Genomic DNA, 16866 nt, shown 5'->3' with positions numbered 1-16866 from the left:
TTGCACAAGGGGGCAGGACAGGACGCTACACAACTGGGAAGAAAGATGGGAGGGGGAATATTAGCATACCTGTCAACCCGAGGCCGTTGGCAATTTTACAAATAGTGACGTATGCCCTTACAAATTGGTGACTAATCTTACAACTAAAGATGTCCCGATCGATCAGCATCACGTCATTTTCAAAGTATCGGAATCGGCAAAAACATATCGGACATGCCTTTTTTTAATATATATATATATTTTTTAAATTAAATAATTTTCTTCTTGTATTTAACGTTACAGACTAAATGTCTTAAATTCATCCAGAGTCTTTAGTTTTGGCTGAAAGTAGGGCTATCAAATTTATCGCATAAACGGCGGTAATTAATTTCTTTTAAATTAATCACGTTAAAATATTTAATGCAATTAACGCATGCGCTGCACGACCCACTCACGCATTGTCGCGTTCGATCTATAATGGCGCCGTTTTATCTATATATAGAGTTAACAGGCAGCGTAAAAGGAGTAGAGAGAATTTTGGCAGTCTTTGGAGCGTCTTTTTAATTGGCTAAAGCCTTAAAATCCCTCTCTCAACAATTAGAAATATCGTGGGAAGCAATGTGAGGAAGAACGGTAATGGTTGATCTTTTCCTTAACACCCTATGTTACTTCCCCAAGCAGAGAAGATATATCAATTGGTGCCACTACGCACAGTCATGGTTGCACTTCTCATCATGCATTTGGGCAGAACAGTTAAATGGCTACAGTATCATTTACTGAAAGTTCAACAAATACACTAGATGGCAATATTTAGTCACAATATACAAAGTTATATTTATCCTTTAAGAATTACGAATCTTTCTATCCGTGGATCCCTCTCACAGAAAGAATGTAAATAATGTAAATGCCATCTTGAGGATTTATTGTCATAATAAACAAATACAGTACTTATGTACTGTATGTTGAATGAATATATTCGTCCGAGTTTTATTCATTTTTTTCTTAATGCATTGCCAAAATGTATATGATCGGGAAAAATTATCGGGAATGATTGGAATTGAATCGGGAGCAAAAAAAAAAGCAATCGGATGGGGAAATATCGGGATCGGAAGATACTCAAACTAAAAGTATCGGGATCGGATCAGGAGCAAAAAAACATGATCGGAACAACCCTACTTACAACGTTGTACTGTATATAGCGTGCAATAAAACAAAAACAAAACTCAATTTTTAAAATAATATGAATTTATTGGTAATATTGTAACATATAACCTGGTGCAATCAAAGAACAACCAATATCTTCAACTACTTCAGCTGATCATAGGCGGAGTTTAACTTTTGGGGCAGGGGGGGCACAACATGTTGATGATCCATAAACACAGTGTCAGCAATAAAATTAATTTACAAGAATATTTATAATAATAAGATTACAATGAGCGTTTTTTTGTTTCCCATCATTCTTGAGGGGAATTCTAAATCAGGCTGCTTAGGACAGCTAAAATTTTCGCCAAGATAGTCATCCATTGAATATAGCGCGCCCGCCAGTGTTAACAGGTGTTCTATCAAATTTTGCACCCCATCAGAAATCGGCCGCGAAAACAGCGGTCATTAAGTAAACCCTATAAACTGTCTTGAAATAAAGGAATATTTACTTACGTTTGATCATGGACGGACATGTAGAAAAGTTCTCCTCAGACACATTCGGCCATGTTAGCTGCACACAACAACTGGACGCCGCTCTCTCACTGTTTACGTCTTCGCCGTGTAGTTAAGCATTAAGTTACGCCCAATTCGTGCGGAACATATACAGTGGGGCAAATAAGTATTTAGTCAACCGCCAATTGTGCAAGTTCTCCCACTTCAAAATATTAGAGAGGCCTGTAATTGTCAACATGGGTAAACCTCAACCATGAGAGACAGAATGTGGAAAAAAAAACAGAAAATCACATTGCTTGATTTTTAAAGAACATATTTTAGGGCTGTCAAATTATCACGTTAACGGGCGTTAATTAATTTTTTAAATTAATCACGTTAAAATATTTGACGCATTTAACGCTCGTGCCCTGCTCAAACAGATTAAAAAGACAGCAAAGTGTAATTTCCACTTGTTACTTGTGTTTTTTGGTGTTTTTCCGCCCTCTGCTGGCGCTTGGGTGCGACTTATTTTATGGATTTTACGCTTCAGCACCATAATTATTATTGAATTCAACAATGGCGAGCGACTAGTTTATTTTTTGATTGACTTTATCAAAACGAAAACATTAAGAGGGGTTATAATATAAAATTTCTAGAACTACAAGTCTTTCTATCCATGGATCGCTTTAACAGAATGTTAATAATGTTATGCCGTCTTGTTGATTTATTGTTATAATAAACAAATACAGTACTTACTGTATGTACAGTATGTTGAATGTATATATCCGTCTTGTCTTATCTTTCCATTCCAACAATAATTTACAGAAAAATATGGCATATTTTATAGATGGTTTGAATTGCGATTAATTACGATTAATTAATTTTTAAGCTGTGATTAACTCGATTAAAATTTTTAATCTTTTGACAGCCCTAATTTATTTGCAAATCACGGTGAAAAATACGTATTTGGTCAATACCAATAGTTCATCTCAATACTTTGTTATGTACCCTTTGTTGGCAATAACGGAGGCCAAACGTTTTCTGTAACTCTTCACAAGCTTTTCACACACTGTTGCTGGTATTTTGGCCCATTCCTCCATGCAGATCTCCTCTAGAGCAGTGATGTTTTGGGGCAGTCATTGGGCAACACGGACTTTCAACTCCCTCCTCACCCCGTGGCGTCAAAATGATAACAAGAATGGGCAGCAAAAATCCCAGAACCATACAGGGGGACCTAGTGAATGACCTCCAGAGAGCTGGGACCACAGTAACAGAGGCTACTATCAGTAACACAATGCGCTGCCAGGGACTCAAATCCTGCAATGCCAGACGTGTCCCCCTGCTGAAGAAAGTAAACGTCCAGGCCCGTCTGCGGTTCGCTAGAGAGCATTTGGATGATCCAGAAGAGAACTGGGAGAATGTGTTATGGTCGGATGAAACCAAAATTGAACTTTTTGGTAGAAACACAGGTTCTCGTGTTTGGAGGAAAAAGAATACTGAATTGCACCATACCCACTGTGAAGCATTGGGGTGGAAACATCATGTTTTGGGGCTATTTTTCTGCAAGTGGACCAGGAGGACTGATCTGTGTAAAGGAAAGAATGAATGGGGCCATGTATTGAGAGATTTTGAGTGAAAATATCCTTCCATCAGCAAGGGCATTGAAGATGAGACAAGGCTGGGTCTTTCAGCATGACAATGATCCCAAACACACAGCCAGGGCAACAAAGGAGTGGCTTCGTAAGAACCATTTTAAGGTCCTGGAGTGGCCTAGCCTGTCTCCAGATCTCAAGCCCATAGAAAATCTGTGGAGGGAGTTGAAAGTCTGTGTTGCCTAACGACAGCCCCAAAACATCACTGCTCTAGAGGGGATCTGCATGGAGGAATGGGCCAAAATACCAGCAACAGTGTGTGAAAAGCTTGTGAAGAGTTACAGAAAATGTTTGGCCTCCGTTATTCCCAACAAAGGGTACATAACAAAGTGTTGAGATGAACTTTTGGTATTGACCAAATACTTATTTTCCACCATGATTTGCAAATAACGTCTTTAAAAATCAAACAATGTGATTTTCGTTTTTTTTTCCACATTCTGTCTCTTATGGTTGAGATTTACCCATGTTGACAATTACAGGCCTCTGTAATATTTTCAAGTGGGAGAACTTGCACAATTAGTGGTTGACTAAATACTTATTTGCCCCACTGTATATATTAGTATTTATTTATTTCAAGACTTATTTTTATATTTACATTTTCATTTATTTCAACATTTATGTATTTATTTAAATATGTATTGATTTTAATTTTTATTGTTTTATTTAGACTTTACTTCACAATTTTTATTTGATTTTTTTAATGTATTGCAATCTCACTTTTACACTTAGCCCCGCCTTCTTTAAGGTCACCAAGTTTGATGAGTGAATGACAGGTAAAATATATTTCATACTGTGTAACTGAATTAAATCAATAAATTTTGAAACGAAATCATGAAATGAAATAAAAATCAAAATAAATAAATAAATAATGATATATGTTGAAATAAATGTTAAGCTATTAACTACCAATTTATTTAAAAAAAAAAAAAAAAAGGAAAAAAATTGAAAGCAAAAAGGGCAGAAATTATAATATTGCAATTATAATAATCACAGGTTCTCAGTCAGCATTGTGCCCAATTAACTTCCAACACATGATGCATTTGACTGCATTTGCGCAGTTGTAAACAATAGTTGAATACACACAACAAATATATTAAAAAACAAAAAATATATTTACAACATTTACACAAAGTTAAGTGTTGGATTAGTGATTGACACATATGTGCATAAAACTCAGAAAAATAAAGAAATTAATTCTTTAAATGACTGAGCAACAAAGTAGTCACAACAATTCGTCTCTAATTATAGAGGATTGTTTTTGGTCTGGTTCAATTATGATGTACCCATCTATTTTTATACCACAGTGTCAAACATAGTCGCTGTGATTTGTAACAATGGAAAAAGTGCTGATCAAACGGGTATTTTTGGGCGTGGTATACACCATGTGTTTTTTTTAATTGGCAACTGCAACTCACGTGGCAGTCAATTATCGTGAGAGGATTTTGTTAAATCACCCATTTGCGTTTATTTTGGACCAGCGCCATTTAATTGACTGGGAGGAGGTTAGGCAAATTAAGGTTCAGAGTAGCGTTCTCTGGTGGTAAAAAGGTAGAATAACGGATTGACAAAATTTTTGTTTAAAACAGCTGTTTAACTCATTGATTGCCGTTAACGACGATAAATGTCCAGTCCATTGGTTCTTAATAGAGTTGTTCCGATCATTTTTTTTTTGCTCCCGATCCCGATCGTTTTAGTTTAGTATCTGCCGATTCCAATATTTCCCGATCCGATTGTTTTTTTTGCTCCCGATTCAATTCCAATCATTCCCGATAATTTTTCCCGATCATATACATTTTGGCAATGCATTAAGAAAAAAATGAATAAAACTCGGACGAATATATACATTCAACATACAGTACATAAGTACTGTATTTGTTTATTATGACAATAAATTCTCAAGATGGTATTTACATTATTAACATTCTTTCTGTGAGAGGGATCCACGGATAGAAAGACTTGTGACTTTGTATATTGTGACTAAATATTGCCATCTAGTGTATTTGTTGAGCTTTCAGTCAATGATACTGCAGCCATTCAACCCAAATGCATGATGGGAAGTGGAACCATGACTGTGCGTAGTTCTACCAATTGATATATCTTCTATGCGTTGGGAAATAACATAAGGTGTTAAGAAAAAGATCAATTGCTACCTTGCTTCCCCACATTGCTTCCCATGATATTTCTAATCGAAGGGAGAAGGATTGTAAGGCTTTAGCCAATTAAAATAAGGCTCCAAAGGCTGCCAAAATTCACTCTACTCATTTTACGCTGCCTTTTAGCTCTCTATATAGGTTAAACGGCGCCATTACAGGTTGCACGCGACAATGCGTGAGTGGGTCGTGCAGCGCATGCGTTAATTGCGTTAAATATTTTAAAGTGATAAAGTTTTTTTTTAATTAATTACCGCTGTTAGCGGGATAAATTTGATAACTCTACCTTCAGCCTAAACTAAAGACTCTGGATGAGTGTAACATATTATGTCTGTAACGTTAAATACAATTAGAAAACGATTTAATTTAAAAAAAAAAATTTTTTTTTAAAGGCATGTCTGATATTTTTTTGCCGATTCCGATACTTTGAAAATGACGTGATCGGATTTCGGGATGCCGATCGATCGGGAAAATCTCTTGTTCTGAACCTTGCTAATGGTACCCAACCCCACAAGTTTCACATGTGGATTTACCGAACCCTTCTGAATTAAAAGACCAAGCAATTTTTTTCAAATTCAAAACCGATATATATTTAAGCTAACAAGCTAATAATTTAGCAAATTCCCGTTCAAAATTTTCCTCATATTGAAGGCATGTTTTATAAACGGTCAAAATTTGGGACCCTGTTGCCCATTGGTCTGTTGTATTCCCTCGTGGCAAGTGTAAGTCAACCTTCCACTGCGCAAACCAATTCTTCTTCCCATCAGATCGAGGACTAGCCGTTAAAAGAAATGGATTAAGCCTGTAAATTGGGAGCAAATCAGTCAGAAACCTGGTCTAAAAAAACACTTTGTCTTGATTTAATCAGCGTACCAAAATAGGGCTTTGCGTTTCTTTACCTTCGCCGAACCCCTTAGACTCACTCACCGAACCCCTGGGGTTTGATCGACCCTAGGTTAAGAACCACTGGCCCAGTCCATTTGAACCGGGAGAAGCTGGCCACATACGTTTGGAGTCATTTTTTGTGTTTAAACTTTATTTTCTCCATTATCATAGGCAGGCTTGGCCCTGGGTGACTAGGTTCCCCACCCACCCCAAAAAAACCAATACATTTTTAAAAATACATTTTATATTTCGCCAAACCATTGTATAGCGCCATAGAAAAAAATAAACCACCATGAAGTTTTGAATCAATTGCTGTGCTGCAAAGCTTCATTGCTTCAAGAAGCTTCTTTTGGCTCTCACTGCTCAATGTAATCTCTTACTTCCCTTGGGAGAGACAGACAACCTCTGCTGCCACCTGCTGTCAATGCGGTTGTCATACAACATGCCTCTCAGCATGCATTGCAGCACTACAAATGTAAATAGCATTTAAACTTCATGTTTTCTAATTATTTAATTAGTGTTCCAGTTATTTCATTAACTGCTTATTATGCTATTTGATTTGTTATGTGATCATTTTAGTTTCGTTTTGAAACCGTTAGTTTGAATGACCGTTAATTTAATAACCTGCCATTATTTGTCCATTTTCATGAAATGGATCTGCTCAGATACTGTAAACGTGGACTGTTCCTCCCTGCCTCAAATGTGCCACCAAATTGCTGGTGGCTAATACAATCCAGGTTGGAAAGGGAAAATATTTTTTATGTGTATAGTAGGTAATTTAAATGTACTTCATATGTTATAAAACGTTCTGGAAGCGTTGCGTGACAAATTTTGTAATCGGGATTTTTTTTATCCTCAAAGCAATTTGGCAGCCCCACCACTAGATGGCGTCCTAGGCAACCGCCCAGCTCGCTTATGCCCAGGACTGGCCCTGATCATGTCTAATAAATTACCCATTTGCATACTTAAATTCAAGCAACTATGTTCAAATATAGTCAATTGTCTGTCCGTTTAAGGATGGAAAAAAAAAAAAAACCTCAAAAACTAAGTGATAGCAACAATTCGATTTATTGCTCATATAGTAACTTCATTTCAATATTCACATGTGATCTAAACACAGCATAAACATTTTTTAAAAAATCATTTGTCCACACTTTTGTTCAAAAACCAATGTTGACATTTTTCTGCATTCTCATCCTTCAATAAAAACAAACGAAAGGCATTTGTTTTCTCATAAAATCAAACTTAAACATCCCTCAAGGCTTTCTATTAAATGAAAGCATTTTTCCGGAAGGCACGTCCTTCATTTTAAACATATCCACGTTATTATCACATATTTTACATAAAGAAGACAATCTTCTCACTCAATGGGCTCGGTTTCTTCTTTCTCCTGACGCTCTGGTCTTCCCCGCTCCTTGTCATCTTCCTTCTCACCATCAGAACCTCAAGTGAAGGAAACCTTTTCCTTGCTTTCATAAAGTCATTTGTTGGCCTACCATCACCGAATGTCATCTTTAGCCGGCGCCACATTCTCTGTGCCTTTCTCCTCAAAGGGAATAGCAATCCGGCCCCTCATCTTCTGCTTAAACCTGCCCGAACGGGACACTTTCATATTTCTGCGGCAAGTCTGCTCGTTGAAAAGCGAATCCATGTGGGAGTCGTCGTAGGTTTCGTCGCTGAAGAGGCTATTGTTGGTCTCTTGTTGGGGGACAGACTGATCGCTGGTGCTTTTGGACTCTTTGGACTTGTCTTGTGCAAAAGGGTCAAAGTCTGCTCCGTATGTGTGAGGGGAATTGGAGTCTTTGGAACTGCCCGCCTTCTTCTTTGGCAGGAAGGCCTTCCACCATTTGGCCTTCTCTGTCATTTTTAATCTTGGAAGAACCTGGACAAGACAAGTCGGAACGTGAATTATGATTGTAGAGGGTCTAAAATGTGTTAATGCATGCTTAAAATTAACATTAGTTTCCCTTAACGGTGATAGACGTCCAATCCATTCGAAATGGGGCGGCTGTCAAGACATAGATTGACATATTCACAAGGTATGTGCTGTGCTAGTTAGTCAAAGAAGAACATTTATATTGAAAACATCAAATTAAATCTTGTTTGAATGTTTTTGGCATAACAGTGAAGGAACTTGGTTGCTATTATGACATACATAAAAATCTTCCACGATAATGGGGGAAAAAATAAGTTCATTAGTGCTTATTTTTCATAAATCAGTTATTTTTGATAAATTTATATGTCGATATTTTCAAGTTTTAAAAGCTTTGGTTCAACAGACAGAAATGAGAAAATCAGAACATGGTTTATCTTTTAATATTAATGTACTTTATCGCTCCCAGCCTCTCCCAGTTCAAATAGATTGGACGTCTTTCTCCATCAAACATGGATCATTTCCAAAAAATTGACTTTTTCAATTCATCTGTACTGATCTGACAGCGACGTATGATTCACAACAATTAAAATGAGCTTCCACGAAATGGCAACTAACCTGCGTATCCACTTATTGTTCATTTTTTAAAAAATATTTCTCGCTGCAACGTATACAAAAAAAAAATTAAGAAACATCGATTTAGCTAAACAGACTTCATTATTTGTCTTCCAAGCTAATTCATTGCTCCCTTTCCATCAATCACGGGACTTCTAATGTCCTAATCTCGGAAAACATTCTTTGAAAAACTGGTTCCATGAGTTGTGAAGAAAAAAACAAACTGAAACTGAGATTTACATGAGGATGTGTCAAAAAAAGAAGCACTTACTTGAGGAGAAGCAGGATATGACTAGTCTTGTGATGACCAAAACCACGATGAAAAATGACAAACTACTTTAAAACAACAATGACAGCAACTTGTAAATTATAACAAGATTTGCACAAATTTTTGTCCCCCCCGCTCAGTAAATCCGGTTAAATGTGTCAACCCTTCCTTGTGAATTGCTCCAAAACGTTGACATGAAATGTCATAAGCGGTGTCGCTTTCCACCGACTGAACCAGCAGGTTTACGTCTCCGAAACTCTCACCTCGTCGCACCTGTGCTCGCTCCCGATTGGCTGACAGCGCCGAGACGATCACATGAGCCCCACCTATGTTAAAGTGCTGTGTCCCATGGGCGGGGTTAGTCGTTGCCGGGCAACTCACCCGATGGGATTTTATTATGAATCTTCTTGGTGACGGATTAAAAAAAGAAATCCTTTGTATTGTACTTGTTTGACCCAACCCTGCATTGACAGACGTTCTTTGTTTGTGTGTGTCACCGAAAGTGGTTAAGAAGAAATGAAGTGAGTAAACTACAGACGATGTAATGCACATGATACCTTTGTTAACTTGATACAATAGTATGTTTTTTTTTGTTAATATATTAAACCAAGACCAACCATTTGGCTTGTCTGTAATACTCCAAAACAAAAATTGGTAACACTTTATAATAACTATACGTTTTACTAGTTAATAGATCATTAGTAAACTGTTGATAAATGATTTATTATTGATTTGTAAAGTATTTGTTAACAGTTTGTTAAGCATTTACAGGGTGTTCCAATATGGTTGACCCCATTCTAAATGCCCATGCTAGTTGATGGATCTTAATAAAACTATATACACTTTATGTTGAAGGTCATAAGTTTTATTGGTTAAATATTCAAAGAAAAGTACAAATATTTGTTGGTTCTATGGCAGATTTTACTAAATGTGCAACATGAGCGCTGCCTGCAAAATGCCTTATCAAAATGCCTTTTCTTTTGAAGTGAATGGCATTTCTTAACCTGAAAAGATAGAAATGCCCAACATTACACACAAAAACGTTTCTACACAAACTGTTTCAGGTTAAGAAAACCCTGTAAATGCTTAACAAACTGTTAACAAGTACTTTACAAATCAACAATAAATCATTTATCAACAGTTTACTAATGATCTATTAACTAGTAAAACGGATAGTTATTATAAAGTGTTACCCAAAAATTTTCCAACAGAAACTCACCGATAGTAAAATATTTGAAAAATCTGTCAGTACAGTCACTTTCCAGTAATTAAAGGTAATAAAAAGTATACACAAGTGGAGCAGGTTCATTCTTAGTTTGTGGTACATTGCTTTCTGCCAAGTTTTTTTAAGTAGAACACCGAGTGCCATACTACACATGTTTAAAATATACATACAGTACAATCCAAGAAAAAATGGGGAAACTCTAAAATGTTTACTCTTTCATTCAACAAACTACTGTAAAATGTGCTACATTTTAACTGGTAATCATGGATATTTGTAATGTGTTCATTCTTAGTTTATGGTATACTGCTTTCTGCCAAGTTTTTTTTTTTAAGTAGAACACCAACTGACAAACTACACTGTTTAAAATATCTAGTCCCTGACAAAAGTCTTGTCGCTTTTCCATTTTGTCGAAACAATTGCGAATAACCTGACTTTTAATTATTCAATTGGTTTCAGAAATGACTCATATGAAAGCTAAGACCCTCCCAAATGATGTTGAATGTACAAAAATATATTGTTTCATTGAAAAAAGATTTATCATTTAATGAAGACATAAAGGTCAAATTTTGGCAAGACAAAAGTTTTGTTGCCTACAGAAAGTAGTGTGAAAATTCCGTGTACAGACTTCACCGTGTACAGTCGCACTCTTAGCTCCTGAAGCACTCGCTTATCTTGACCGATAAGCGCTCAGAGCCAGCAAGCTCGACTCCCAGTATGGCTCCAAAGAATTTGAAACATGGAGACTTGGAAGAAATAAAATCCTCCATACAGAAGTCGGAGGTCTCCTTGACTGGCTTGATTCAAAACCAGAATCAAGAAATCGTCAGAGAGCTCCAGTCAATTCGCGCTGAAAACGAGAAACTCAAGCAGGCGGTCGAGGAGAGAGATGTTCGCATCAAGAGGCTGGAAATTTTGGCTGACGATCTCGACCAGTGCCGACTCGCAAATGAGCTCATCATTTCTGGATTACAACTGGCGCCTAGCTCAGTTGACACAGTGGCAATTGCTAAGCTGAAAGAGTATGGAATAAACATGGAACCGCAGGACATCCGTCGCTGCTTTCTGCTCCCATCTGGGGGGAGAGGACCGGCGTCGGTGCTCATGAAGCTGGCAGACCACAAGACCAAGACTGCCCTGCTTAACCAGCGCCGCCACTTGAAAGGGTCGAAGATTTTTTTGAATGACAACTTGACCCGCCGAAATGCCTAAATTGCAAGAAAAGCACGTCAACTCAAGAAAGCTGGGAAAATAGCCAACACCTGGGTCTCGGATTGCAGGATCCTTGTCAAGACGCAAGATCTGAAGATTAAAGCTTACAGTGGCAATTGAAAGTAACACAAACCTTGGTATAGCCCTCCTCCTGAGATGTAAACCTTCACATACTGTTTATCTGCCAGGTAAGGGAACGTTTTTAAGTTGTCCTCTATGTGTGTCTTTACAAAAGTGATTAGCGACAAATCTAGCGACTTTTCTGATGGTTTTTTTTGCTCGTTTGAGTCGCTGCTCACACCAGCTGTGATAACACATAATCACTTTTGCCACACACATAGCCACAACAAAATGTTCCACAGCAAACAGATGCAAAAATGTCAGGGACATGACTGAGCCATAACCTTGTACGCCCCGAAATTAATCGAGCTGCTTGACTGGACGCTAAGTTACTAAACCCAGATTGTTGATTGTGTTATTGTACAGTTTTGATGTATGTTCCATGCCTGAATGTGCGTCTTCGGTTGTATGGGGAACGGGAAACTGATAAGCATATGCTTCATCTCGTCCGCCTTTGTCTTCTTCTTCGGGTCCTTCGGGCAAATCATATCACATTTTGTAATTGTCAATGATTGTCAATGATACCGATGATGATGACAACAAAATTCCATTCCATTCCAAAATTAAACAAAAACAATTATTTCAAACACAAAAATATGTTACATAACATAAGCGAATTAAGTAGTGTTGCTGTGAGATCCAAATTCAATATTTTGTATGACTTCTATTGGCTTCGGCAAGGAATTCTCACAATTTATTGATGAAGTCATCAGGAACATCAAAGAAAGCAATCTTGCATGCCTCCCAGAGTTCATCAACATTCTTGGGTTTCGTCTTCCATGCTTCCTCTTTCATCCTACAACAGACATGCTCAATGATGTTCATGTCTGGTGACTGGGCTGGCCAGTCCTGGAGGATCTTGATCTTGTTTGCCTTGAGGAACTTTGAGATAGAGATTAAAGTATGCGATGGAGCACCATCCTGCTGCAGAATTTGTCCCTTTTTATGGTTAGGAATGTAAGAGGCAGCTAAATTTGGATCTCACAGCACCACTACTTAATTCGCTTATGTTATGTAACATATTTTTGTATTTGAAGTACATATTTTGTTCAATTTTCACACTCCTTTCTGTAGGGGACAAAACTTTTGTCTTGCCAAAATTTGACCTTAATGTCTTCATTAAATGATATATTTGTTTCACTGAAAAAAGATTTATTTTTGTACATTCAACATCATTTGGGAGGGTCTTAGCTTTCATATGAACCATTTCTGAAACCAACTGAATAATTAAAAGTCAGGTTATTAGCAATTGTTTCTATAAAATGGATAAGCGACAAGACTTTTGTCAGGGACTGTATATAATACAGTACATTACCATGAAAAAATGGGGAAACTAAAATGTTTACTCTTACATTCAACAAATTACTGTAAAATGTGCTACATTTGAACTGCTAATCATGGATTTATTTTTTTTCTTATAGTAAGTCACAGTATAATTACAGCATTTTTACGACCATGATTTTGGTAAAAAATAAAAAACTCTGAAGTACATTATATAGTTTGGATTTCCTGGAATAATGTTGTTAATTTGTAGGTCTAAGGGGTTTTATTGTTTTCTTTTTTAAGTTAAAAGGTTTTTAAAAGTTTTTCCGATTCATCAATTTACTTCATTGTAATTAATACAGGAAAAGAACATTTTCCCATTTTACATTATTCTACTTTTTGCTATTTCACAGTATTGTCCTTTCTTTTTAGGGTACTTTTTTCACCATGTGTAACAGATTTGCTGACATTAAATGCATAGGCGGATCTACTATTCAGGCGAAGTAGACGATCGCCTTAGGCCCCAACCCCAGTAGGGGACCCCCAACCAGCTGCCCTTGCCCCAACAAGCAACGGCTTGGACCACCGGAGCCAGCAGCACCCCCAACTATTCGTCATGTATAATTATGTCAGCATACCAAACAAACAAACAAACAAATAACAAAACAAAAAAGAAAGCCATTTGAATGCTGCATTTATATCATCCCCCCTCCCCCCACAAGCACTACAATGGACTGTTCCACGACGACAGACACAGTATCAGTCGCTTAGCTTCATTTAGCGCCGTTTAGCATCGCTTAGCTGTTCGTTAGCTTCACTTAGCTCTCCCGCAATTTTCACACCACTATGCTCACTATTTTTACAGCTCACTTGCTACTTTGCACGTCGTTTATTTCGAACACATGAGCGAACGTGCTCTCAATGAGAGCCAAAGTGCAGTGAGGGAAGTTGAGAACAGGCCTCGGCCCTCTAATGCCTCTTTTAATTTTCTTCTTCTTCACACCGAATATAAAATACACGACAGCACACCCTGTGGCGAAACAATGTAGTACAGTTCCAATCAGTCATACAATAACACTCAACAGCTGGTTAACAGCAAAAGCACGTCATGCTCGTCATATAAATAATGATTTCTGGAGTTAATCCCACATACTTCAGAATTAATATTATAATATGTTGAATAAAAATAATACAGAATAAGAATAGCTTTCAAATGACACTTCATGACAAATATGATTGGCAATGAATAATTATTATAATTATTATACTACTATTATATATAGTAGTATACTATAATAAAATTGCTAGAATTTTTTTAAAGAATATTTTTGAATAATTTTGGAAAGGCAAAGTCAATGTTCTGAATCTGTTTACCTTCCATTCTTTTGTAAATGCTATCAGCATTTAACCTCATTGTTTATTTGTGATTAATTATTGTTATTTACATGATTATTTGTACTTTAATAAAGAATTTAAGTCTTCCAAAATACTTTTGTGAATTAATAAGAGTCAACAAAAACTTTAATTGCTAAATTAGTAAAAAAAATAAATAAATAAAAAAATGGTTACCGTAATTTTCGGACTATAAGCCGCTACTTTTTCCCTTCATTTTGAATCCTGCGGTTTATAGTCCAGTGCGGCTTATTTGTTGATTTATTTGGGTTAATAGGTAACACTTTATTTGACAACGGCGTTATAAGACTGTCATAAGACCATCATAATTATGACATGACACCATCATGGGCTTTACCAAATGCTTTGGACACATGTCATTAAGTGGCATCCGGCAAATTATGTCACCAACTCCATTTGTGTCCAGCTTGGAACTTTTACATCCAATCAAAAGTGAGATAATTTGCCGGATAACACTAAATGACATCTTTTATGAGCATTCATTGATGCTCATGACAGTGTCATGCCATAATTATGACAGTCTTATGGCACCACTGTCATATAAAGTGTTACCAAATACTATAACTAGCAATTAATGAAACAAGTGGAACAGTAACTGAAGAAATAATTAGCACAGAAAATGAATTTCGATTGTTATTTACATCCGTTGCGCTGCACTGCATGCTAGGAGGTATATTGGACAACAACAGTTTGTACAGCAGGTGGCAGCAGAGGTACACTGTCTCCCCCAAAGGAGCAGTGATGGCCAAATGGAGCTTCTTGAAGCTTTGCAGCCAATTGGTTCAAAGCTTCATTGTTCAAAGCTTCACCGGTAACACCTTATTTGACAGCGGCATTATACGGCTGTCATCAAACCAAATGAAGCTTCTTAAAGCTTTGCAGCCAATTGGTTCAAAGCTTCATGGTGCTTCATTTGGTCTGATGACAGCCGTATGATGCCGCTGTCAAATGAAGCTTCTTGAAGCTTTGCAGCCAATTGGTTCAAAGCTTCATGGTGGTTCATTTGGTCTGATGAGAGTCGTATGATGCCGCTGTCAAATAAGGTGTTACCGGTTAATATATTTTGGTGTAAATATCCCATAATACAGTGAAGACAGCTGCGGTTTATAGTCCAATGCGGCTAATCTTTTAATAAATGCTGTTTTCGTCCCAAATTTCGTGGGTGGCGGCTTATAGTCTGGTGTGCCTTATAGTGTGAAAATTATGGTAGTCGATTAATCGTAAAACTAATCGGCTGACTAATCAGGATAAAATTTGTCGTTTAGGACAGCCCTAGTGTACCAGAACATATTTCCTCCACACCCTTCTCACCTTTTTAACCCCTAACCCATGAAGAGGGCCCCTGGATATGTTCGCCTTAGGCCCCAAAATTGCCAAGTCCGCCACTGATTAAATGAACAATTGCTGCCAGCCTGTCCCAGTCAAAATGGATTGGGCATTTATTTCCGTCAATGAAACATGATAATCCACTACCCGCCCTCTTATTTAATATCTGGATTTTGGCTTTTTTCCCCCCACCAATTCTCTATCTTCCACACTTTCGTAAGTAAAACAGACCTCAGCCTTAATGAGACAACACCAATGACCTGTCCTCACCTGCACGCCACGTGTGTGTACGAGCCAAGTTAGTCACTGTCAAACTGATACACGAAAAAGGCCACTGTGGTGGAATTGAACAACAGGTTGAACCGAGGTGTGCGCGCTATGGGAACGAGAGCACAAGGCAGCCAGTCTGACTGGTAGAGTCAGCTTGCAAAACACCTCTAAGGAAGTGCCTGCTGTGACTATGAGGTGTTGTGATTTTCAAGTAGCCCTTTTTTTCAGGCCAAGTACACTACGTAGGCCCATTAAAAAAGATTTCCCTTACACAATACTCAACCATTTAAAAAAAATAACTCTTTATAGATTGTCTATATCTTTAGGTGGAGATGATCCTCCATTTAGTTTCAGTGTATTGCTTCGTACGTTTTTGTTTACTTAGAAGATTGCGTCATTTTGATAGTTTTCATTGTGCATTTCTGAAGTTTGTGATGTTACACAGACACCACTTACTTTGTTTATACAGTACAATATGAGTAGCTTTTCTCTCACATTTCAATTTGGCATTAAGCATGACTACACCTTTAAATGTTCAGACAAGCTATACACACCCATGTACCTTATCACGGTGTTTAATTTTGTATCATCAAGTTTGGATGAGACTGTGGATTAGTTGCAAAGTGAGTGTCCACACCCTCCACATAAAGCTACCACACAATGTGGGCACCACTTTGATGAGGCTTCTCCTCTTTCACATGGGAGTGATTTTCACATGCAATTGTACACAAAATGAATGGCTGATAGGATCAGACTACATTGGAATTGAATTATGGGTATTTATAAAGGAAAATGTGAGAGGTGGTACAGCTTTGTGGACTTTTGCGCTCCAATTGTGAGATGTCTTTCTATTTAAGATGACAAAATAGCAATTTAAAACAGTCTTTCCAGTAATTCTAGATGGGGGTTTTTCCTTCTTTTCCTGCCCCCCTCAGTTTTAACCTTACATTGCCAAATGTATCACATTTGATACAAGCGTTTCT

The 16866-nt window shown here is 37.4% G+C and overlaps 1 protein-coding gene across 1 annotated transcript; it reads right to left on the bottom strand.

Annotated features, from left to right (window-relative positions):
- Positions 1-7237: 7237 nt before the first annotated feature.
- LOC130910842 (proline-rich protein 15) lies at positions 7238-9347 on the bottom strand. Its single transcript, XM_057828428.1, has 2 exons — positions 9061-9347; positions 7238-8183 (listed from the first exon to the last, which is right to left on the bottom strand). The coding sequence occupies exon 2, from the start codon at positions 8163-8165 to the stop codon at positions 7800-7802; it is 366 nt and encodes a 121-aa protein (XP_057684411.1). The 5' UTR covers positions 8166-8183; positions 9061-9347; the 3' UTR covers positions 7238-7799.
- Between the last annotated feature and the right edge of the window lie 7519 nt (positions 9348-16866).

Source organism: Corythoichthys intestinalis, chromosome 22 (assembly GCF_030265065.1).
Source record: "Corythoichthys intestinalis isolate RoL2023-P3 chromosome 22, ASM3026506v1, whole genome shotgun sequence".
Lineage (NCBI taxonomy): Eukaryota > Metazoa > Chordata > Actinopteri > Syngnathiformes > Syngnathidae > Corythoichthys > Corythoichthys intestinalis.
Note: the sequence above shows the minus strand (reverse complement) of the source record. Positions and strands in the feature narration are given on the sequence as shown.

Excerpts from the sequence above, each read along its gene's own strand:
- LOC130910842 (XM_057828428.1), bottom strand. The coding sequence starts at position 8,165 with ATGACAGAGAAGGCCAAATGGTGGAAGGCCTTCCTGCCAAAGAAGAAG.